Raw genomic sequence first — 19,421 nt, forward strand, 5'->3', positions numbered from 1 at the left:
TATGTTGGCTACTGGCCTACCTGGGAGCAATGCAAAGAATTCTTGTGTTGTGGACCTGTACATGTATTATGCTATCACATTTCTCCTGAGTCGAGTTCTATCTGCTAAGTGATACACAATAGCCTGCCTTGTATGATAATCATGAAGAACTTGATCACTTCTTATGAACATAGATGAAATTGCGTGGGGTACATCTTCACTACTCAAGTGATACATGAAGGATGCCAGTTGAAGACAATTATATCTTGTGTTTTCAAATTACCATTCACATTATAAAGACTGAAAGTAGTTTGATCCACAATATCTTGGATAAATTTTCTATAGATTTTTTTTCATTACCGTGGCAACACATTAATTACATACCACATTTACCTGTAATATTGGCCACGTATGCCAAGTTCTAGGTCAACTCCTGAAAAAGCAAGAGAGTTGTTGTAACTTGGGTTGGAACCTGGTGCAAGCATGGTTAGCAACAATACTGTTGACAGATATTTAGGCCAGGTGAGGTCATATAGAACTAGTCTCCATGGCAATGTCACAGTTTGGTGCTCTATACATCCCTTGTCAACTTGTACACACTATGTGTGGGCGTGGTGTGTAATAATGGAATTAGCAGCTTTTCACATATTCGATACTTGTCTACATTATCATAAGTAAAACTAACTCCTTGAAAAGTGAATACATGTACATGTTTCAAAGAAGCATTAACTACTAATAGTATCAATATAAAGGTACCTTATCATTCATACATGGTACAGGTGTATAGTCAAAATACAACAATATCGAAATGGCAAATGGCTTGTGAAATAACATGGTCACTGTCATGAGGAGATCACAATTAATGGGTCAGTGCCTATTTCCCTATAACATTGTATGTACTTCTCAAGCAAATGCTGTTTTATTATGCAGACTTGATACGGGAAGGGTGGAGATGATAAATAAATGGTTGCATTATGGTTGACTCGGCAAATTTAGAAAATAAGGGATGGATGCCAAAGTTTCAAATCCTCCTTGTTTGTACAGGAGTCCCTTTTAAAATGGTCTCACCGCCATGCAATGTGGCCAGTAGTTGCGATTTAGAACGAAGATCAACTTGAAGACAAGATCAGCTGCACCCACAATGCCTTGAGGACTGTGCCCTGTGCTCCACAACTGCAGATACATGTACCTGAAGAGGGTATATATTTAATTTGCTTTCTCCAATAAGAAGGATGAAGGGCTGTGACTGCGGATGTTCTGTGTCGACCACATATGAGTAGTTAAAACAGTCCTTCCTGGGAGAACGAAAAAGGCAGGCATATATGGAAACAGTGTAAAAATTTTTAAGACATATTGATGTGCACTATTTTCTTATGCCTTTATACACATGGTATTTCCAGTAATTTTGTATCATATATTTACGAGCAACTCCAGCAAACTAGGAGCAAGAGTGACCAAGATCAGAAGGTCATTCTTTAAAGCTGAAGATCTACTATGCACATGCAGGAGTGAGTCAAACATGATATCTGGAAACAGGGGACAAAATTGTTTCAGAAGGGAATGGGGAGGTAGTATAGGCCTGTAAGAAAGCTACAGATCACAACAGAACAATTCACACAGTTATGGCCTTCATGGTGCTATTTGTTTGTTTGTTTGTCTGTTTTTTCCCATGTCTAGCTTAATTACAAACCAGAACTATCTTTGCAAAGAAGTGTAACTTTGTCTTAAGTCAACTTTTTTTGGACCACCCCCCCCCCCCCCAAATAAGAAAATAAAATAAAATAAAATAAAAGTGACAGACAATTTTACATTTAAAGTTATATTTGACATGCATTTTCATGTCCTCTGAAACTGATTAAATTGGTATGGGCCAATTACTAGACCTAGGCACCTTTGGTACACTATAATATACACTATTAAAATGATTGATTGGTCTATGCTGGATATTGTCATACCTGTCAAATGTATGGGATGTTGCCATATCATACATTATAAAGAAAGAGAAGAATCTACATACATGTACATTTCCTTGAATGAAGGGGCAGGGTAAAGATTAAAAGATGTACCTTCACAGAAATTTCACTCTTAATTTAAGTTCACTCTTTAGTTCCAGGTGACATACAAAATAATGTACCTGTGTTGTCATTAGAATTATCAGGTACGGTACAATACATGTACCATCACTTCCAAAATAAAGTTGTTGTTTTTTCCTCCCACAGGAGTAGGGTCAAGTTCTGAACAATGGTTATGGTATAAATGTACCTAGAATGTCAATCTTTTGAATAATGCACTTTCTGTTAATCCTGAAAGCTGAAACTCACAGCTTTCCAGTCAATGAGTGAGCTTGCATCAAAGCCTGGTCAGGGATACAGCCTCCTTTGCATGGTCTTTCCGCATTCACTGAATAGGAGGGAAGCAGATTCAATCACTGTTTACCTGTGGGTAAATAATATTCATACAAGGGAGGTGTTATACAAATGATGTGTTATACATGTACAATGCATTATGACGTTATTTCCTTACATGAATGGGGGAACTTTTTACTCAGCACAAAGTAAATGTAATATAAAAAGGTATCTTTTAAAAAGCACCTTAGTCCTTCACTCCCATAACCAACACCACATGCAGGAATTGATTGCCTGAACTTTTGATATCTGATTTTTCTCTTAAATTGCTCATTTTGCAGTACAGTGTAAGTGCTACTAAAATGCCAAGTGCTTATATCAATGAAACTATTCATGAAAATATACATTTGGTATAACGCACTGAATTACCTGCAGAACACAATACAGAGGGTCATCTTTCCTACAGAGGAACACAAAGGACTGGCTCAGCCTCCCAGAAGAAGTAATGGCTGCTTCAACCCTTGATACAATATGTCAAGGGTCAGCAATTAACCAACCACTGCATCACTGGCATTTAAATTGTATGAATGAGGGTACCACCTATCGGCACCCTATGAATTGCAGCTCATTTATTCCAAAAGTATAAAACAAATTCACCAAAGTTTTTCCTCAAATAAGCTGTAAATACTGCAGTTTCAAATCTTGTGACTGTTCTGTTGATTCCAAATCTCTGTTGTAAAATTATGCAATTTTAGTGCGTGCAATGCATTTTCTTCGCGTGGCTGAAAAAGGGTACCTCACGATCTGCACCCCTTCCCTCCATAGGTAATACATGTGAATTTCATAGTCATGCGTTGTTACTGTGTGGATGTGTAATTGAAACGTGTTTAGTTTGTTTTGTTGGCTTGATTTTCGTTTCTTTGTTACTGTTTTCATAGCTATAAAATGGCACTTAATCCCATGCGTACCTTTTTGTTCTATACGCAAACAGCCATGATACGCAGAGTGTCGATGTAACCTGCCGATAGCTGGTACCCTTACCATACATTGAAGAAACCTTCCAAGTCTATTGATTGTGGGAAATGTGGGCATCTTTGGAAAGGCAAGACAAGATAAGCACACGTATGCTTACCAGCTACAGTAGAGTTACAGTTAAAGTGATTTTAAAACATTACCCTTAACTTGGTCAGACTCAGCCTGAGACTCATGAGAGGATTTGATTCACTTTCTAACAAGACAAATCAGTCCTACTTCACTGCCTGTCTGATGATGCGAGACTGAACGCAAGTAAAAATTCATGTAGATTGTCTTTGTCATGCCAATGCCAATGGACAAAGTTGTGGTTATGTGTATGCATTTATACCAGTGCGGTGGCAGTATGGCAGCACAAAAACACCTACGTAGTACGTGACCTAGATCTAGGCCTGTATAAAGGCAGAGTCAATACCCAGAACATACCTAAAGCCCCAAAGGGCCTAATGCACATTAGGTCTAGAAACTTTAGACTAGAGTCTAGAACTATGTCTAACGTTAACAATAACAGTATCAGGCCTAGAGGCTAGGTGTGTCTGTTGTTGTTTTTATTTGAATTTATTTGCCGTTTATTGACCATTTTTTCCCCGTATTAGCTCTAATTAACGCCAAATTTTTACTTATGAATTACTTTCTAATTAAAAAAAGAATTCCCTCTAGGCAGGGACTACATTATTTAATTTTATTAGAAATTATTCAAAAATACTCTATGATATCAAATATATCTCACGTTAGAGTGTCTAGTCTACTAAGAAGCATATTGTAACGTTGAATATGTTGTATATGCCTGCCTACGTAACCTTTTTTTTAATGAGGTCATTGAGGATGTTAGTTAGGGCCAGGCCCTACCGCCTGCCTACCAATACCAGTATACAATCGACCATACTGTGGTCCATTTATCATATGAGAAGCCCTTCCCATCTATGGACCCCATACATTGCTGGTCATTTAGTAGGTGTAGGACTAACTGCGACCAGCAGCCCCAACGTACAACCCGCCGCAGAGCGGCGGGTCTCCGGGGCTAGTGTAGGACTAGTCGGATAGTAAGAGTGCTCCTACTGGACCTAGTAGTTCTAGATCTACTCTAGACTTCAAGGCTTCAGTACCATGTTGGCAGAATACTATATCAGACATAGATATGCGTAGATGGGACTGTGATATTGATAGACTGCTTTCTTTCGCTGGCGAGTCTGCGTCTATGGCAAAATACGTGGAAAGTTACAATCTGCAATATAGCCTCTGCAAGAGAGTGACCGCTGTCAAGGGTCGAAACAAATGGCAAAACCTTGAGAAAATCAAATGAGCAACTTACCATTTAGCCCGATTTCATCACCATGGTCTCCAATTCGATATTTTCCTCAGGAGTGTTTTTGTGAACATAATTGAGTTTATTGTACAAAAGTTGTCTTTTCGGGACGTCTTCGTTCTGCTCTTCGACCGACGTGTTGCACCTTCGCGAGACTCTTTTTCAAGGAAAGTTTATGACCCCACCCACATAATAACGTCACGAACTGTACTCTATTATGATTGGTCAATAGCAACCTCGCCGCAGCGCGCCGGCAGACTAGAAAAATCGCTCAGCGGATCGGAGCGATTCGAGAAAACCGCTTGCGGTTGCCGCTACAGCTCTGAAAAGTCACCGCTACCGCTCCAGTGTGAACGGTTGTACATGAACAACACGCGAGGGATTTTTGCGGCACGCCGCTGCCGCTGCCGCTGCCGCAAAACCGCTCCAGTGTGAACGGCCCTTTACACTTTTAATGCTGAGCCAAGCAAGTGGGTAAGCAGCTGACAGATTTTCTGGTTTTACATTTTTTTCGGCTACCATATGATAAGTCTGATGTCTGATGAAAGTCTACATTGTACCTACTTCGATCTTGCCTCTGTTTGGCCTTGTAATGTAACCATAACGTAACCGATGAATTACCGATGGCTTTTCACCAGCCTTTTCCTTCGCTCCGTCGGAGCGGATCGGAGGAACCCTATCGCCAAGTGGGTACGCAGTGACAAGCTGCCGTGGCAGAGTGTCGTCAGGGTCCGGCCCGGCTGCTAAAGCTAAGCCCACCCTAACCCCGTCGCGGGGCGCTGTAACACAGTAACAGCCTTTTACGGTACGTATTTGTCCGTATGGGGTCGCTGCTGCGGTTAAGCCCACCCCACTAAATTAGGCAGCTCACCCTTCATGCCCATGGCCTTGTCCCTTGAGAGACCACTGAGAGACCCAAGATTGGCAAGATCCCTCGGCAGTCTCCAAGACCAGATAAGAATAGTGTCTAGACACTAGAGATCGAGTTGTCTAGATTCTAATCTACTAGTACTAGTATGTGAAATGTTTACATGTATACACAGCCCAGTCGCTGTACGTAGGTATAGCCAGGTGCCCGCACCTCGTCAGGGGCCCGAATACCGTCACCCCGCTTAAAATCGTTTTGAGCGCACTGAACAAAAATGTATGCCCGGGACTGTGTTCTGTACGCTTGAAACTTGGCAGGATTACTACAACCAAGCAAATTGTGGTGAAAACCGAACAGTTTTTCGCAAAAATCTAAAATTTTAATAGGGCTATAGGAATACGTGTTATATGTCACCCGCACGCATCTTTTACGTGTATGTCTATGGGAACATCACGGTCATCGCAAACGTCTTTTACGTGCTAAGTCTATGGGAGAGCGGGTGACGAGTTGCGGGCCCCTTCCTTAGCGCGCAACTTTTTCGCATCGTTCGCCTTTGACGACGATAGCTGCAAATTTTCAATATCGATCAGTGAAGTTGTGATTCCATTGGAATTTTCAGCATTTTTCCTGTATGTGAGTTGGATTTCAAAGAATTTCAGTGGCCAAATGTGATTCAATTATGGGCAAACATTAACTATGACGAGGTGCGGGTCACCCAAGTATACGTCGCGACAGGCAATCACACGGCGTAATTACAGCGTCTGGTCGGGCTATGTGAAATGGTAAAAAATACATGGGTCTCTAGTCTTGAACTAGACAGAAAGATCCGTCTGTCCGGAGGAGTCTTTTATTTTTTTGACGTTATCGCTCTCCTTCGTAGAAGGAGGGGATCCGTGAAGCCAGATGCAGTCTCCGCGGAACATTTCCCCGACGACCAGATACAGACCGATCTTTCGGTCAAGTCTTGATTGTCTTGAACTTGCGTTATTACTAAGCTGTTAAGAATTGTATTCTAGATCTAACTTTAGGCCTAATAATAAACCATTGCCATTGGGAGGTAATATTAAGACCAAAAGGTAATTTTCCAACAAGTTTCTCATTGAAAGAAAGATATTATTCAGAGGGGTGAAGGCTCAGGTTTGAGTTTCTTCAGTTTGTCTCCCTCTGTTACAAATGAAAATTTGTCAAGATTGCAACTGCTGATCTGTAAATTAGCAAACATGTCAGAAAAAAGGAACCAGTGGGACTCGAACCTGTCATCTACTCATTAGGGCTGAGTTCGTTAGGTAGGGTTGGGGGTACCACGTATCGTCACCCTAAGGATCTGTAGCTTGTTTATTCTAAAAATATAATACAAATCCGCCTAATTCTTACCTCAAATATGCCATAAATACTGCAGTTTTGAATGTCATGACCGTCTCGTTGATTATGAATCTCCGTTTTAAAACAGCGCAATTTTAGTGCGTGCGTTCCGTTTTTTTCGCGCAGCTGAAAAGGGAACCATGCGATCGGCACCCCCTCTCCTCCATAGGTATACACGTGAATTTCACAGCATAGGTAATACACGTGAATTTCACAGGCCATAGGTAATACACGTGAATTTCACAGCCATGCGTCGTTACTGATCGGATGTGTAATTTTTAGCTTGGTTTGTTTGAGTTTGATTTTCGTTTCTTCGTTTTTATTGTTTTTATAGCTAATGACACTTGATCCCGCGCGTACTTTTTCGTTCTATACGCAAACAGCCATGATACGCAGGGTGTCGATGGGAAGGTGCCCTGTCGATAGGTGGTGCCCCAACCATACAATGTAGACTTTAGGGCTAAGTTCGTTAGGGCTACTTAACATAACAATGTCGGAATCTCGGAGCTTGGGTATTTGTTCCATGTTCATCGTGTCACTGCCGGCAACCAGGGACAGCCTGGTGGTAGTGTCGCTGCCCGGAAAGCAGTAGATGACAGGTTCGAGTCCCACTGGTTCCTTTTTTCCGACATGTTTGTTAATTTACAGATCAGCAGCTGCGATCTTGACAAATTTTCATATGTAGAGGGAGACAAACTGAAGAAACTCAAACCGAAGTTTCTCATTCACTAGAAGGATTCTACTCTGTACTCGAGATGAGAGATCTTTTGTGTGAGACATTGACATTGTCATAAAAGATTGCTGAATCCCGTGAATGTTCACTGAGTTGAGTGACCAATGAGACTATTGAGAGATCACTGAAAGATCATTTTAAATACTGCCCCAGGCCCAGGTTCTTTAGTTCAAAGCATAGTTACTTACGAGGGCTTTTCTTGCCCTTTCTAACATGGTTAACAGGACCACAATACTATAGGCCACTCCAGTGTATATTGCACTGTCAGTGTGTTCACAATATGCATGTAGTATTGATGATTGGTGCAGATAACCTTGAGGAATATATGATGCCAACTATTTTGGCTGGAAATCTCCTGGAAATCTTAATGTTCGTACCGTACTACTGACCTGTTTTGAAACATGATTCGCTTACTGCGAGTATCACCAATCTTTGGTATGGTTTTTGTTTTAGAATGGGGTCATAAACCTACTTGTGGTTGAGATTACATGTAATGTATAGCAGTAGACACCTGAAGTGTCTGTTATCCAGTGTCAAATTAAACAAGATCTTTTTTTTTTCCTTCTCAAAACAGCTGTCTTTTGGTGGATTGTGTAATTGAGACCAGAGAATCTGATTTCTTATCCTCAACAAGCTGTAAATTATTTGGATGCATTATCTGTGTTTAAATCCCAGATTCATGTTAACAAGATTTAATTGATTGTACCAAAATGGAATGATAAACAGGCTAGATTGCAAATTCTCACATGATTAATTGTTTATATGCTTAATTTCAGTAATGCAATATGGCATCTGTGCGAAGACGAAGTCGACGATCCCTCTCAGCCATGGACGATTTCACACCAAGGACTCTGGTAAATAAGTTACTTTAGTGCACCAAAACTGTTTCCATCAGTGAAAGGAAAGTTGCACTTTCTGCCGAGGAATAGATCTGTTATCTGCTGTCATTAAACACACGCGCACACACATGCACAATGCGACACAAAAAATGAGTGATACGGATATGATTTGTCAGGAGGGAGTACGCTGATACTAGCTTATATGTTGCTCAAACACCCTTTCATTGTTCTATGGATGTATTACAGGGTATGTAGATTTGGAATGCTGCTGTTCCAGGGATTCAATGTTTGAAGACAACACAATTATGAGTGAAGATGAAGACAAGTATTAAAATGTTAAGCATTATGGTTAAACCCTCTGATATCATAATAATAAACAGCATCATTTGTAGATATTGGTACTACACAGTGCATTTGAATTAAGTTATAAGTAAACATGTCCTCACGGGACATGAAAATTATATACCTTATATTATATTTTGGCTTTTTAATTGCACATTGAAGGCATTTTGATCAGAAATCTGGCTTCTCATTTGACAATAGATATAAGTATGCCCAGCTGTGTCACTGGAAGCCTAGCTTATTCAATTTTAAAGGGACTGTACATTACTGGTTGCGGCGGGGATTCATGTTTTGAACATTCCTAAGTGAGATAATGAGAAACCTATTATGAAATATGAAAGAGAATGTAATTTTAAGAAGGATTCAACATTTATTTGATGAAAATTGGTTTTCAAATGGCTGAGATATCCAAAAAAGTGATAATAATAAAAGGTGACAGGCCACGCCTTTTATTAGGATCTCTATGCTTCACCTTGTTTTTGGATATATCTCAGCCATTTCAAAACCGATTTTCATCAAATAAACTTTTGATACCCCTTAGAATTGCATGCTCTTTGACATCTCGTAGAGTAGTTTCTAAATATCTCGCAAAATGTTAAAAATAAGCTAAATCCTCACCTCGACCAGAACTGTACACACCCTTTTTACATGTGTTATTACTCCCAAATACACTCTGTAGCTGCCCCTGTTTTGTTGTGTGTTTTGTTTGCAGTTGATAAAATGTGATTCTCCCAGAAGTGGATATAAGTAGAATGCAATTTCCTGGGTATCAAGATAATGTTACATACATGTACATTGCAATGGATTTAATCAATGCCTACATTGGGGGCACTGTGGCATAGTGGATAAGACTCCCGACTCCCGATCGGAGGACCCAAGTTTCGAATCCCGCCCAGTGCTTACGTCCTTGGACAAGATGTTTTTTCCCAATGTGTCCCTCTCGACCCAGGTGTATAAATGGGTACCTGGCAACGCCAGGGTAATAATAATAGCAGGGCCCTCTGGTAGAGCAGTGGCAACACTGAAGAGGCTACCCTGGGTAAATAAGACCTGAATATAAATGAAAAAAAAATACATGGACATGCCAAATGATAGGTTTGTCTGTGGTTCATCAGATAGCTTGTTTGAGCAGACAATGTACACGTGTTCATGTACATCAATGTGTGTTGTGACTTCAGATTTGAAAAATGAATGGTCACAATTCTAATTTGAAAATTTGCTCTCTAGTATAAGTTTATAGCTCATTCTCTGACTTGTTGTAACAGATTCAGGGTTTCCTGGACACCGCCCAAACCGTTCGCCAGTCCCCAAGAAAGAGAGCGAGAGTCACCCCTGGCCCAAGCGCTGCATCGCCGGCACCCATCCCAGCTTCAGCCCAGCGGAGGCGGTCGAGGACTCCGGGCACCCTGCCGCGGTCTGCCCGCTCGTCACGCCGCATGACTCGGCTGGAGACTCTGGCAACCCCTGGAGGGAGTGACCCCACCCCCAGGGGCTTGATCACTGGTTTCCTACAAGCTGGTAAGAGGAAAATTATGCTGAAATTTTGCTTGTCAGGCAATCTTCTGTATCTGTGGAGCTTGTTGATTTTGTTAGCCTCTTCTCTTTCCCTCCTTTTCTATTTCTGATGAAAGTTTGTAGCCATTTTTGTCATGTACATGTTTTGAACAAAAAATAAAACTGTTATTTTAATGGTTGTCTCTTAATTTTTCTCAGCTGTACATGTGCACAGTTTTTAGTCTCTGCATGGTCTTGTATTTTGTGCCTGTTACTAACACCAATCATTGCTGATATCAAAATTGTTTCATAGTCTAATATTTTTTGTTGTTGGGGGAAGTGATTTGGTTTTTCAATCAATGAAGAGAAAGTTGACTCACTGTAAAACCAGAAATGCTGATTGTTGGCAAAAGGAACCAGTGGGAATCGAATCTGTCATCTACTTGTATTGCTTTCTGGGCAGTGACACTACCACCAGGTTATCCCTGCTGGCTGGCAGTGATGCAATGAACTTGGAACAAAAAACCCAAGCTCTGAAATTTTGACCTTGTTATTTTAAGTAGTCCAAGGCAGACTCCCACTGGTTCCTTTTTTTCTTTCCTTTTTTTTTTTTTGGCATGTTTGTTAAGATATAGGTCAGCAGTTGCAATCTTACAAATACATTATTACAGAGGGAGACAACTGAGAAAAAACAATCTTTCATAGCACGTCTTCATCCCTCTGCTTTAGTAATCTCTTGATCTATTTCTTATTTGTATTTTCAGCTGATGTTCAGACTCCAGCTATTTATGCAAAACCTAGAGTGTCTTCTCCTTTGAAGCAACCTACACCTTCTGTGCGCAGCAGAAATGATATCCAAGCTCATGCAGAAAGGTGTGTACAAGACCCTCAAAGCAATATGCTACTGTTGTTATTCCCTGCATTATGATTGACTTTTTACTTTAATCAGATACCATCTCATTTTAGAAGCTATATTGTCTGTTAGAATTAATTCTGTAGTCAAACTTGCAAACTGTTTGTGACATGCAGTTGTCACAAAATAATGTACTCCATCTTCATACAAAGGTTAGATTTGTGGTTTTATTTTTTCCTGCAGGTTTGTTGAGAGTCGGTCTCCCAATACTCTTGAGTCATCTTCTTTTCTTTTTCTTTTTTTTTTTTGTTCAGACATTTCAGAAATGTACACTCAATAGTGTCATTGTCATGTTTGATGAGAGCTAAAGTGCTGTGCCTAGTTTGTGCTGTTTTCTTTGAAAAAAAAAACCAACAACCAACAAGACAAATACCCCCCAGAACTCTCACTCATTACTCTTCAACAGCAGCAGCACGTCATCTGATTTGCCAGTCTCAGATGTGGCCTATCGGTTTGCCCGCCCCCGGCCAGATGAAGGGCCCCGCCCGAGGCGTCGCCGTGCCATCGACAGGGAGGAGTTTGCCTCCAGAGTGAGGGAGAGGTTGAGCCAGGAAGAGGAGGAGGAGGAGGAGGAGGAGGAAGACAGGATGGAGCAGGGAGAGGAAGAAGGAGAGCGGGAAACCACAGCGGACAGAGTGCTCCTTGAAAGTATCGCAGAAGATCCATCTCAGTTTTCCCTGGTAGGTGATCCACAACAGAACATTTATTTTACCGATCCATTTCTGAAAGATGTATTTCATTCTTCATGTGCAACATTTTTAACAAGCATTGTCTCTTCTTGTCAACTAATGTAGAGGAGCTTTGAGAAGAAGTGCATGAGCTAGGTCACAGCAAATTTGGTGTGTAGTAATCTTTTAAATTCAAGCACTACATAAACATTTCAATACAGTGCACCACCACAATGTCCATTTACAGCAGGTAATAACACAATGTCATGCATTTAGATGGAAATCTATCCTTCTTTCTTGTCATAGTCATTTGATTTGATCTGTCCCTTCAGATTGTCAGGGCTTTAGCAGATGATTGTGGTGACTGCTTTTGTGCTGCATACATTTTGAGTAATATTTGATGTGTGAAGTATTGCTAGTTTGTTGGAACTTCTATGGTAAAGACAGGTGGCAATTTGTCAGAAGCTGCTGTTGAGCTACAACTTTCCTTTTAAAGGAGAAGTTTAAAGGGATATATTTCATTGTCCATGTATCATTCAATATGGCAGCCTGTTGGCCGTTCAGTGTAACATTTGGAGTCATATTACTTCACTATCTGTTGTTTTTCCCTTTGCTTGCCTTGCTCTCAAAATGAACAGACATATGATAAAATTACATTTTCCAGTTTAGTTACAGCACTATCTGACTTCGCATGGAATCATTGGATTCAACTGCAGGGTGTTTTGTTTTTCCTAAATGAAAGATCCACTCAAAGGACTTGTCACTGTCTTATTGTTCCCCCAAGCCCCGCCCTGACTCAACCACAAGGGACCAAGGTGAGACTTCGAGATTGGGTACCACCCCGTCTGGTCGACGTCGGAGCAGCAGGCGGTCACTCCTCCAGGACTCTTCTCTCCAGGTACCGTCCACCAGCACACAAGGTGAGGCCAACTGAAGGGACAGACTGAGCAGACATAAGAGGCATGAATTTTTTATTTTATGGCACCTCAATGGCAGCCATGTCCAGGGCTCAGCAGAAGCAACTGGGGGTAATCACTTAAACTGCAAGCATGCAGCATTAATGCAGACATGTATAGAGTGGTTACCAGGCATTCAGCAGTTGTTTGCTGGTTTTGATGTGCCACAATTTTACCCACTGTGTGGTTTGGGCCACAAACTTTCTGCTGCACAGATTCTGTTGTTGTTTCCTCCTCCCCCCCCCCCCCCCAAAAAAAAAAAAAAAGAAGAAAAAAAAGAAAACATTTAACTCATTTTTAAGAATACTTTGAATCATTTGTTAACATGTAAAGTTTACCATGTTAGGAGCAGATTTGGTATCCTACATCATGATAACGGGACTCTCCTGCACTTGTGTTTGGAAGTATTTAAATGGAAATTGCTGTGCCAGCAGCATTGATCCTATTTCATCAGCCATTAGTAAAAAGGATTTTATATCTACACGTATGTTCATTTGACATTGCGTGAATGTAGCAACTAGCATCCTCTCTGTGATTTGTTTCCTTGCTTCAGTGTCACACCAAAGCTTTCTGTCCAACGAGGGAGACTCGCTGATGATGCAAGTCAGTCAGGACACCGTGCGGGCCCACTCCACGTCCAGCGCCGACACAACTGGAGACGATGAAGAAGAGGGCGTCAGACAGTCAGGAAGTGCCAGCAGGAGGGAAGAGGATGAAGGAACTGTGGATGATAGAATGGGTGAAGAGGATGCTGTGGAGGGGACAGAGGAGGAGGAGGAGGAGGAGGAGGAGGAGCCAGCAGAGAGGATCGGCGGAGACAGTAGCCGAGGAGAGGATGAAGATGTTGATGAAGATCGGGAGGACATGGATGTCCGTGATGACAGCAGAGAATTCTTTGAGGATGCCGATGTGGTTGCCCCAACCCAGCCCGCCCACATAGAGAGTGTTAAAAAGAGGGGGTGAGTCAGTGTTGCCGTGCACTGCCATTATAACAAGCATAGTTAAACAACAAAATTCTTGTTATGATGAAGTAAAAATTCAGGTCCTAGAGTCAGCATGTTGATATCTTTATATACTTTACTGTTCAGCTTTAATGAAATTTCAGTATAACAAAAGAAAACTAGTTGTCCCAAGGACTTCATTATAACAGGAGTTGCCTGCATCAGTAAGAGGTTGTCTTCTTAATGTAATTTATTTTTCTCTTCCTATGTGAAAATCAAAGGCACCCCTTCCACCAGCTCTGCAACTTGTCTGACTTATTCTTGTACAATCTCTTTGTCATCATTCTATGTCACCTTCATACAAGTTTCTGTAATCTGGGTGAACTTTATTATTTTGAGATACTACTCTTTCATGAACTGCGCATGAAAATACGTTTTCATGAAAGCCATTTCTGGATGTTAGTAATACAGGAAAGATTTTCATTCCAAAGAAAAGCAGATGTTACGTGTAAAATAGACAACACCCTTGTACCAAATTAGGAGAAGTTTTAGTGGGATGAGACAAAGCATATTAAGAAAGTAAGAAAGTTCTGATGATTATGCATAAGAATAAGTCATTTAGTATGGGATAGGTGTGAAGGATGCCATGTTTTTGAAAAGTGATATGTTAATAAGCAATGTCTTCCTATTCAGCTCCAGAGCAAGCATCTCCTCACCACTCAGAACACCTCATCTCAGGGCAACGGGGAGACGGACCACGCCCGCTGCCAAGACTCCGGCTGCCTTCAGGCAAGCCCCTCTTCCGTGAGTGAAGTGTTTGATAGTTCTATTCCTCATGTACAAACATAAAGTGATGATCTGTTTAGTTAAAGCGTGCGATGAGTAGAAATGAATAGCTATTATTCTAATGACAAAATGCAGCATCAAATCACAGAAATGTCTTTCTGGTACATTGTGGATTGAAAGTCATATATCCCTTTGCGAACATCGTAAAATTTTGCATGGTAGAAAAGTAAAGTCTCCCAACATTGAGTAGGGTATTTTGTGGTAATACACCTCAGAGTTAAAAAAAAGAAAAAATGAAAACTGTCCCCATGTCACTCAAGAATACACTCCCCTTTTGTGCTGAGAGTAATGGCAGGAATTTTTCAGGGTTGGAATAAATTCACTTGAAATCTCTAGCAATGCTTCCCCCCTCCATCATTAAGAAGTTTTCAGTTTCATTAATATGAAGAAAAGTCTGAATAACCTACTTCTCCAACATATCAGCTTTTGAAAGGACTCTAATTTTCAGCGTTGCAGAAAGGACACATGAACTTAAAAAGTGTCTGCATTTGCAGAAGAGTATTGAGAGTTTCATCTTCAGAGGATTTTTGAGCTGATATCACATTCATTTATGTGTACACAATACATTGAAGGCTACGATAAGTGTGTCTGTGAAAAAGACTAGAGAGAAGCAAACAGACATGAAAGTGGTATCCATGGAGAATGTACCTACTGGTGCAATTTGCATTGGATGAATCCACTGAAGTGAGAGCCACAGCTTAGGGAAACTCCTTAACCCTATTAACTGGGCTATTTGAGACCATGTTTTTACTGAGGGGGGGTCAATTTGACCCCCACCCCCCTTCAGATCTCGGCCGCTGATGGCCCGATTGCCGTAAAATTTTGCCTGAACATAGAGCCGGATGTCAACTACAAGATTACATGGTCATACAATACAAAAATATTGATTTTCTATTTTTAGATAATTAATTATGCAAATTTATGCATGAAATCATATTTTCACCTGTAACTCCATTAAAAAGACTGAAGGATTGCTAAATTTTTGTGTCAGAATTCCTCAAGACACATTTAACAATTTTCTTGTAAGAAAATAGCACAATCAAAATCAATTTCTTATGTATTTTATTGTTTTTTCGACCTTTTGTTTTCTATTGTTTTTTCCAAACTTTGTTGCAGGCACTCTTTCAAGCTTATCTACATTAGAATTTATTAATTTCAATGATATAAAGTTGAAATAATCTAATTTATGTCAGTTTAACAAAAAAAAAACCCACAATTTGCATTGGATTTGCACACGATATCATGAATTTGAGCTGTTTTCGGGTTGACATGCATATGCAAAACATTATGTAACTTCAGAACGGTGTACCCAGACGTCACAAATTTGGTCTCAAAATATGCGTGAGACTGCAATGAAAAAAATCATGAAACGACGCGGCAAAATCTTTGCGCGTTGCGGAATCGTGGCGCGAAATGTCGAAGGGGGGGGGGGTCAATTTGACCCCCCCCCCCTAGTTGGAATAGGGTTAAGCACAGTTATCAAAACATGATACATTATCAGACTGTCCAATGCTGACCTCACTTTTAATGAGTGTATCACTTATCTTTTTGCATTTAGTGAATCCACTTGTTTGGGAAAATTTTGCCTCAAACCAGACTGCACACTTAGTCAGAAAGCTATGACTACTGTCAAGTCACAAATCTCACAAGTCTTCATTTTTCATGAAAAGTGCACATTCCCTTGACTGAGATAACTTTAGGCAAATATGTCTGTGTGTCTCGTGGAATAGCTGGGGCTGTAAACACTGTTGTTGCTTTAAAATACCATGCTTGCACCTGGTTTCAACCCCAGTTATAGCAAAAGACATCACTTCAGTGCTCTATACCTGTATTACATTTGGGGAAACTTCTCCCTTACTGTTTGTAAAATTGTGCTAAAAAATTCGCAGGACCAAGAGGCAGCCTCTCCATCAGATCAAGACGGCGACGCGGCCTCCCCCAGGGGGCAAGGGTCCCAGGACGCCCAAGGAGCCCCCCACCACACTTCCCCGCAGCCTGATGAGGAGCATCTTCAGCCACTTCTCGACGGCACGCATTTCCCAGGAGGCCATCAGGAGTGTGGAGGAAGTGTGAGTGTGCTCACCTCTGTTAATATTCATCACAGAATCCTATGAAATTTTGAGATGCTCTGTGTGATTCTTACTCACTCATTACAAAGCTGCTATGATACAATCATTTTGACAAACATGTTGTTGATTTGGGAGGTCTACTGGTTGCTGTATATAATTCTTTCATTTGTGAAATTCAATACCCTCCCTCCATTCTCAGCTTAATAGCTGATAGGAATTCCTGTTTCCTTTGTCTCTTTGGTACAGTCTGTTTGTGTTTTTGTTATAGTGAGTGGTTGTATCAATCTTGAAAAGATGTTTTTGTGTTTAGAATTATAATTGTATACACATTTTAAAGAGCAGTTAAGCAGATATGAGTTGTTTTTTATGTTGCTGTTTGCAGCACAGTGGAGTAATGTGTATATAACAGCTGTGCTATAGCTGGCGTGATGTAATGCACTGTGAAACAACTTATAGCTTGTAAGAGTGCTATACAAATGTAATTGTTGTATGTATTAGTATCTAATATGTAAAATGTACCATTGCCGATTGTAATTCACATCATTCATGACATTTAAATGCAATAAATTCAGTTTTCATTGTAGATGTCCCTCTCTGCTAATCCCTCCAACAAACACAACATGAATTTTTGTCTACTGATATACTTGTATATTTTCCAGATCCAGCAAGTACTTCAAGAATATCTCCAGTGACTTACTGGCTTACTGCAAGCATGCAGGAAGGAATACCATTGATCAAGCAGATGTAGAACTGCTCATGAAAAGGTAACATAATATATATATAAAAAAAGAAGAAGTTATACAGATTTCTTTGTACTCTTTCATTAGATTACACACTGTTTCTGTCTGCTATTAGGCCTTTGTGAATCTTGTGATTTTCTAAAATACATATATGATGACTTTCTAAAATGAGCACATTTGTCACCATTAAGCAGAGTTTTTAGGAGATGGACATGCTTATATATACACACTTTCAGCCAACCAGGACAATACATCATCTAATCGGTATAGATACAAAGCACAAAATGCTGGATCCATGATTCTCTTGAGCAGTGCATTTTATCAAAGGACAATGTGCCGTTACATTGCTTCTTGTATACCATAAGTGATCATAGAGTTTGCTTGGGAATGTAATAATCTTGATGTAGACTTAACGATTATTTGAAATCATATTGAGAAAGGAACATGCAGCTGATCTTGGCAATCCGATTTGAGTTACTGTCTATATTTCTCTAGGTGTCTGTGCCCATGATGACATGATTTCCAGTATCTCAATATTGTTGTGTGCCCGGGAGAACAACACAAATGCAGCCGAGGCATGTGCTATACTTATAGATCTTGCCAGCGTTCGCGTCATTCTCCCTGCCACGCATTCCTTAAATTGTGTGCGTTTGTGTATTTCTCCCAGGCACACAATGGTATTATATCATCCATCTCTATTTCCTTCTTTTTTTGTGCATGAATGCATTGCAGCCAAACTGCCAGAATGAAGTGCATTCATTATTACGTAGAGTAAGTGAAGGCAAGTCTTCTTTGTTCCATTTGTTTGTTTGTAGACAACGCTTAGTCTCCGACAAGGAGCCCCTTCAGATCTACATTGAGAAGTACCTGCCCATGGAGTACAGGGAGGAGCTCATACCCATGGCAAGGTCTGGGAACAGAGTCTACCCAAGGATAGCAAAGAAATGAAGTAGTGTCACGGATGACACAAAGACTGAATTGTGGATTCAGTGTGGTTTCATAGATCAACACATAATATCATGATCAACACATAATAGATTTACACATTATACATTGTACTCATAAACTGACTGTGGATAAGTATGAGTGTATGTGTGCTTAATAGTGACAAGGTCTTTGTTGAATTACAGAAAATGGATATGCAATGTTTTACATCAATAGGGGCGTTGCCATATTCTGAAGGCAACAGGCTGACATGACCCTAATGTACATGGAACTGACATTTGAGAATAATGAAGAAATGATTCATACACATTTACAGCATTCTTTTTTTCCTTTATGAACGATGGTGTGTTTATTTGATTTCTGATGTGAGTGAATAAGGTATCTGGTGCTTACTGATTTCTCTTTATACCAAATGTTGCTAGCAAAAACAAAACAACAAAAACAGTCAATTCATTGCACCTCTAAATTCTTGCTCACAAAGTAGTATAATGGTATATGCTAATCATACTCTTTGTAACATAGTCATGATAGCATACATTTATTAGTTTGTTAAAGGAGGTGGGGGAGCAGTTATCAGTAAAGGTGTACTCTAAAACGAGGAATGTTCACATCAATTTTAATTTCGCAAATTTCATGAGAGCCAAGATTTACAATATCAAAATGCATGCGAATGTTCTTGTCTACACTATACAGTGCACTCTCGTTATAATGAGGACCAGCGGTTTTCTTATGTTTGTTATAATTGAACAATAATGTATGTAAAGCTGTATACATGGTGAATTTGGCATCTGACTTGTTACTTCATTGTTACGAGAATTTCGATACAACCGTGTTCGTTAAAACGGAAGTGCACTGTATGCATTGAATGCTGGTGACTATTCATGAAAATTTTGTGCCCCTGAAAAAGGCTGTCAGCTCCAATTCACAAAAATTTCATGCCGTGAAAATATCTTGCTTTTTCAGCATATCCTGTGCATTATAACATGCAATACATGTACTTTGAAACATAATGAATAAATTAACAAATGCATAAAATAGTGTGC

At 40.2% G+C, this 19,421-nt stretch overlaps 1 protein-coding gene across 1 annotated transcript; it reads left to right on the forward strand.

Moving 5' to 3' along the window:
• Window positions 1-8,410: 8,410 nt before the first annotated feature.
• On the forward strand, window positions 8,411-18,381 carry LOC139721425 (uncharacterized). Its single transcript, XM_071632740.1, has 11 exons — window positions 8,411-8,479; window positions 10,072-10,324; window positions 11,065-11,173; window positions 11,620-11,893; window positions 12,666-12,801; window positions 13,391-13,635; window positions 13,672-13,796; window positions 14,478-14,582; window positions 16,514-16,693; window positions 17,353-17,457; window positions 18,249-18,381. The coding sequence occupies exons 1-11, from the start codon at window positions 8,411-8,413 to the stop codon at window positions 18,379-18,381; spliced, it is 1,734 nt and encodes a 577-aa protein (XP_071488841.1).
• The last annotated feature ends 1,040 nt before the right edge of the window (window positions 18,382-19,421 follow it).

The sequence above is a fragment of the Diadema antillarum genome, unplaced genomic scaffold (genome assembly GCF_040938485.1).
Source record: "Diadema antillarum isolate AM-2024a unplaced genomic scaffold, OU_Dant_1.0 scf00000143, whole genome shotgun sequence".
Taxonomy (NCBI): domain Eukaryota; kingdom Metazoa; phylum Echinodermata; class Echinoidea; order Diadematoida; family Diadematidae; genus Diadema; species Diadema antillarum.

Bases quoted from the DNA above. Each gene is read 5' to 3' on its own strand.
- LOC139721425 (XM_071632740.1), top strand. From the start codon at position 8,411: ATGGCATCTGTGCGAAGACGAAGTCGACGATCCCTCTCAGCCATGGAC. The intron at 11,894-12,665 runs GTAGGTGATCCA...TGTTCCCCCAAG, and splicing joins ATCCATCTCAGTTTTCCCTG to CCCCGCCCTGACTCAACCAC. The intron at 17,458-18,248 runs GTAACATAATAT...GTTTGTTTGTAG, and splicing joins GTAGAACTGCTCATGAAAAG to ACAACGCTTAGTCTCCGACA.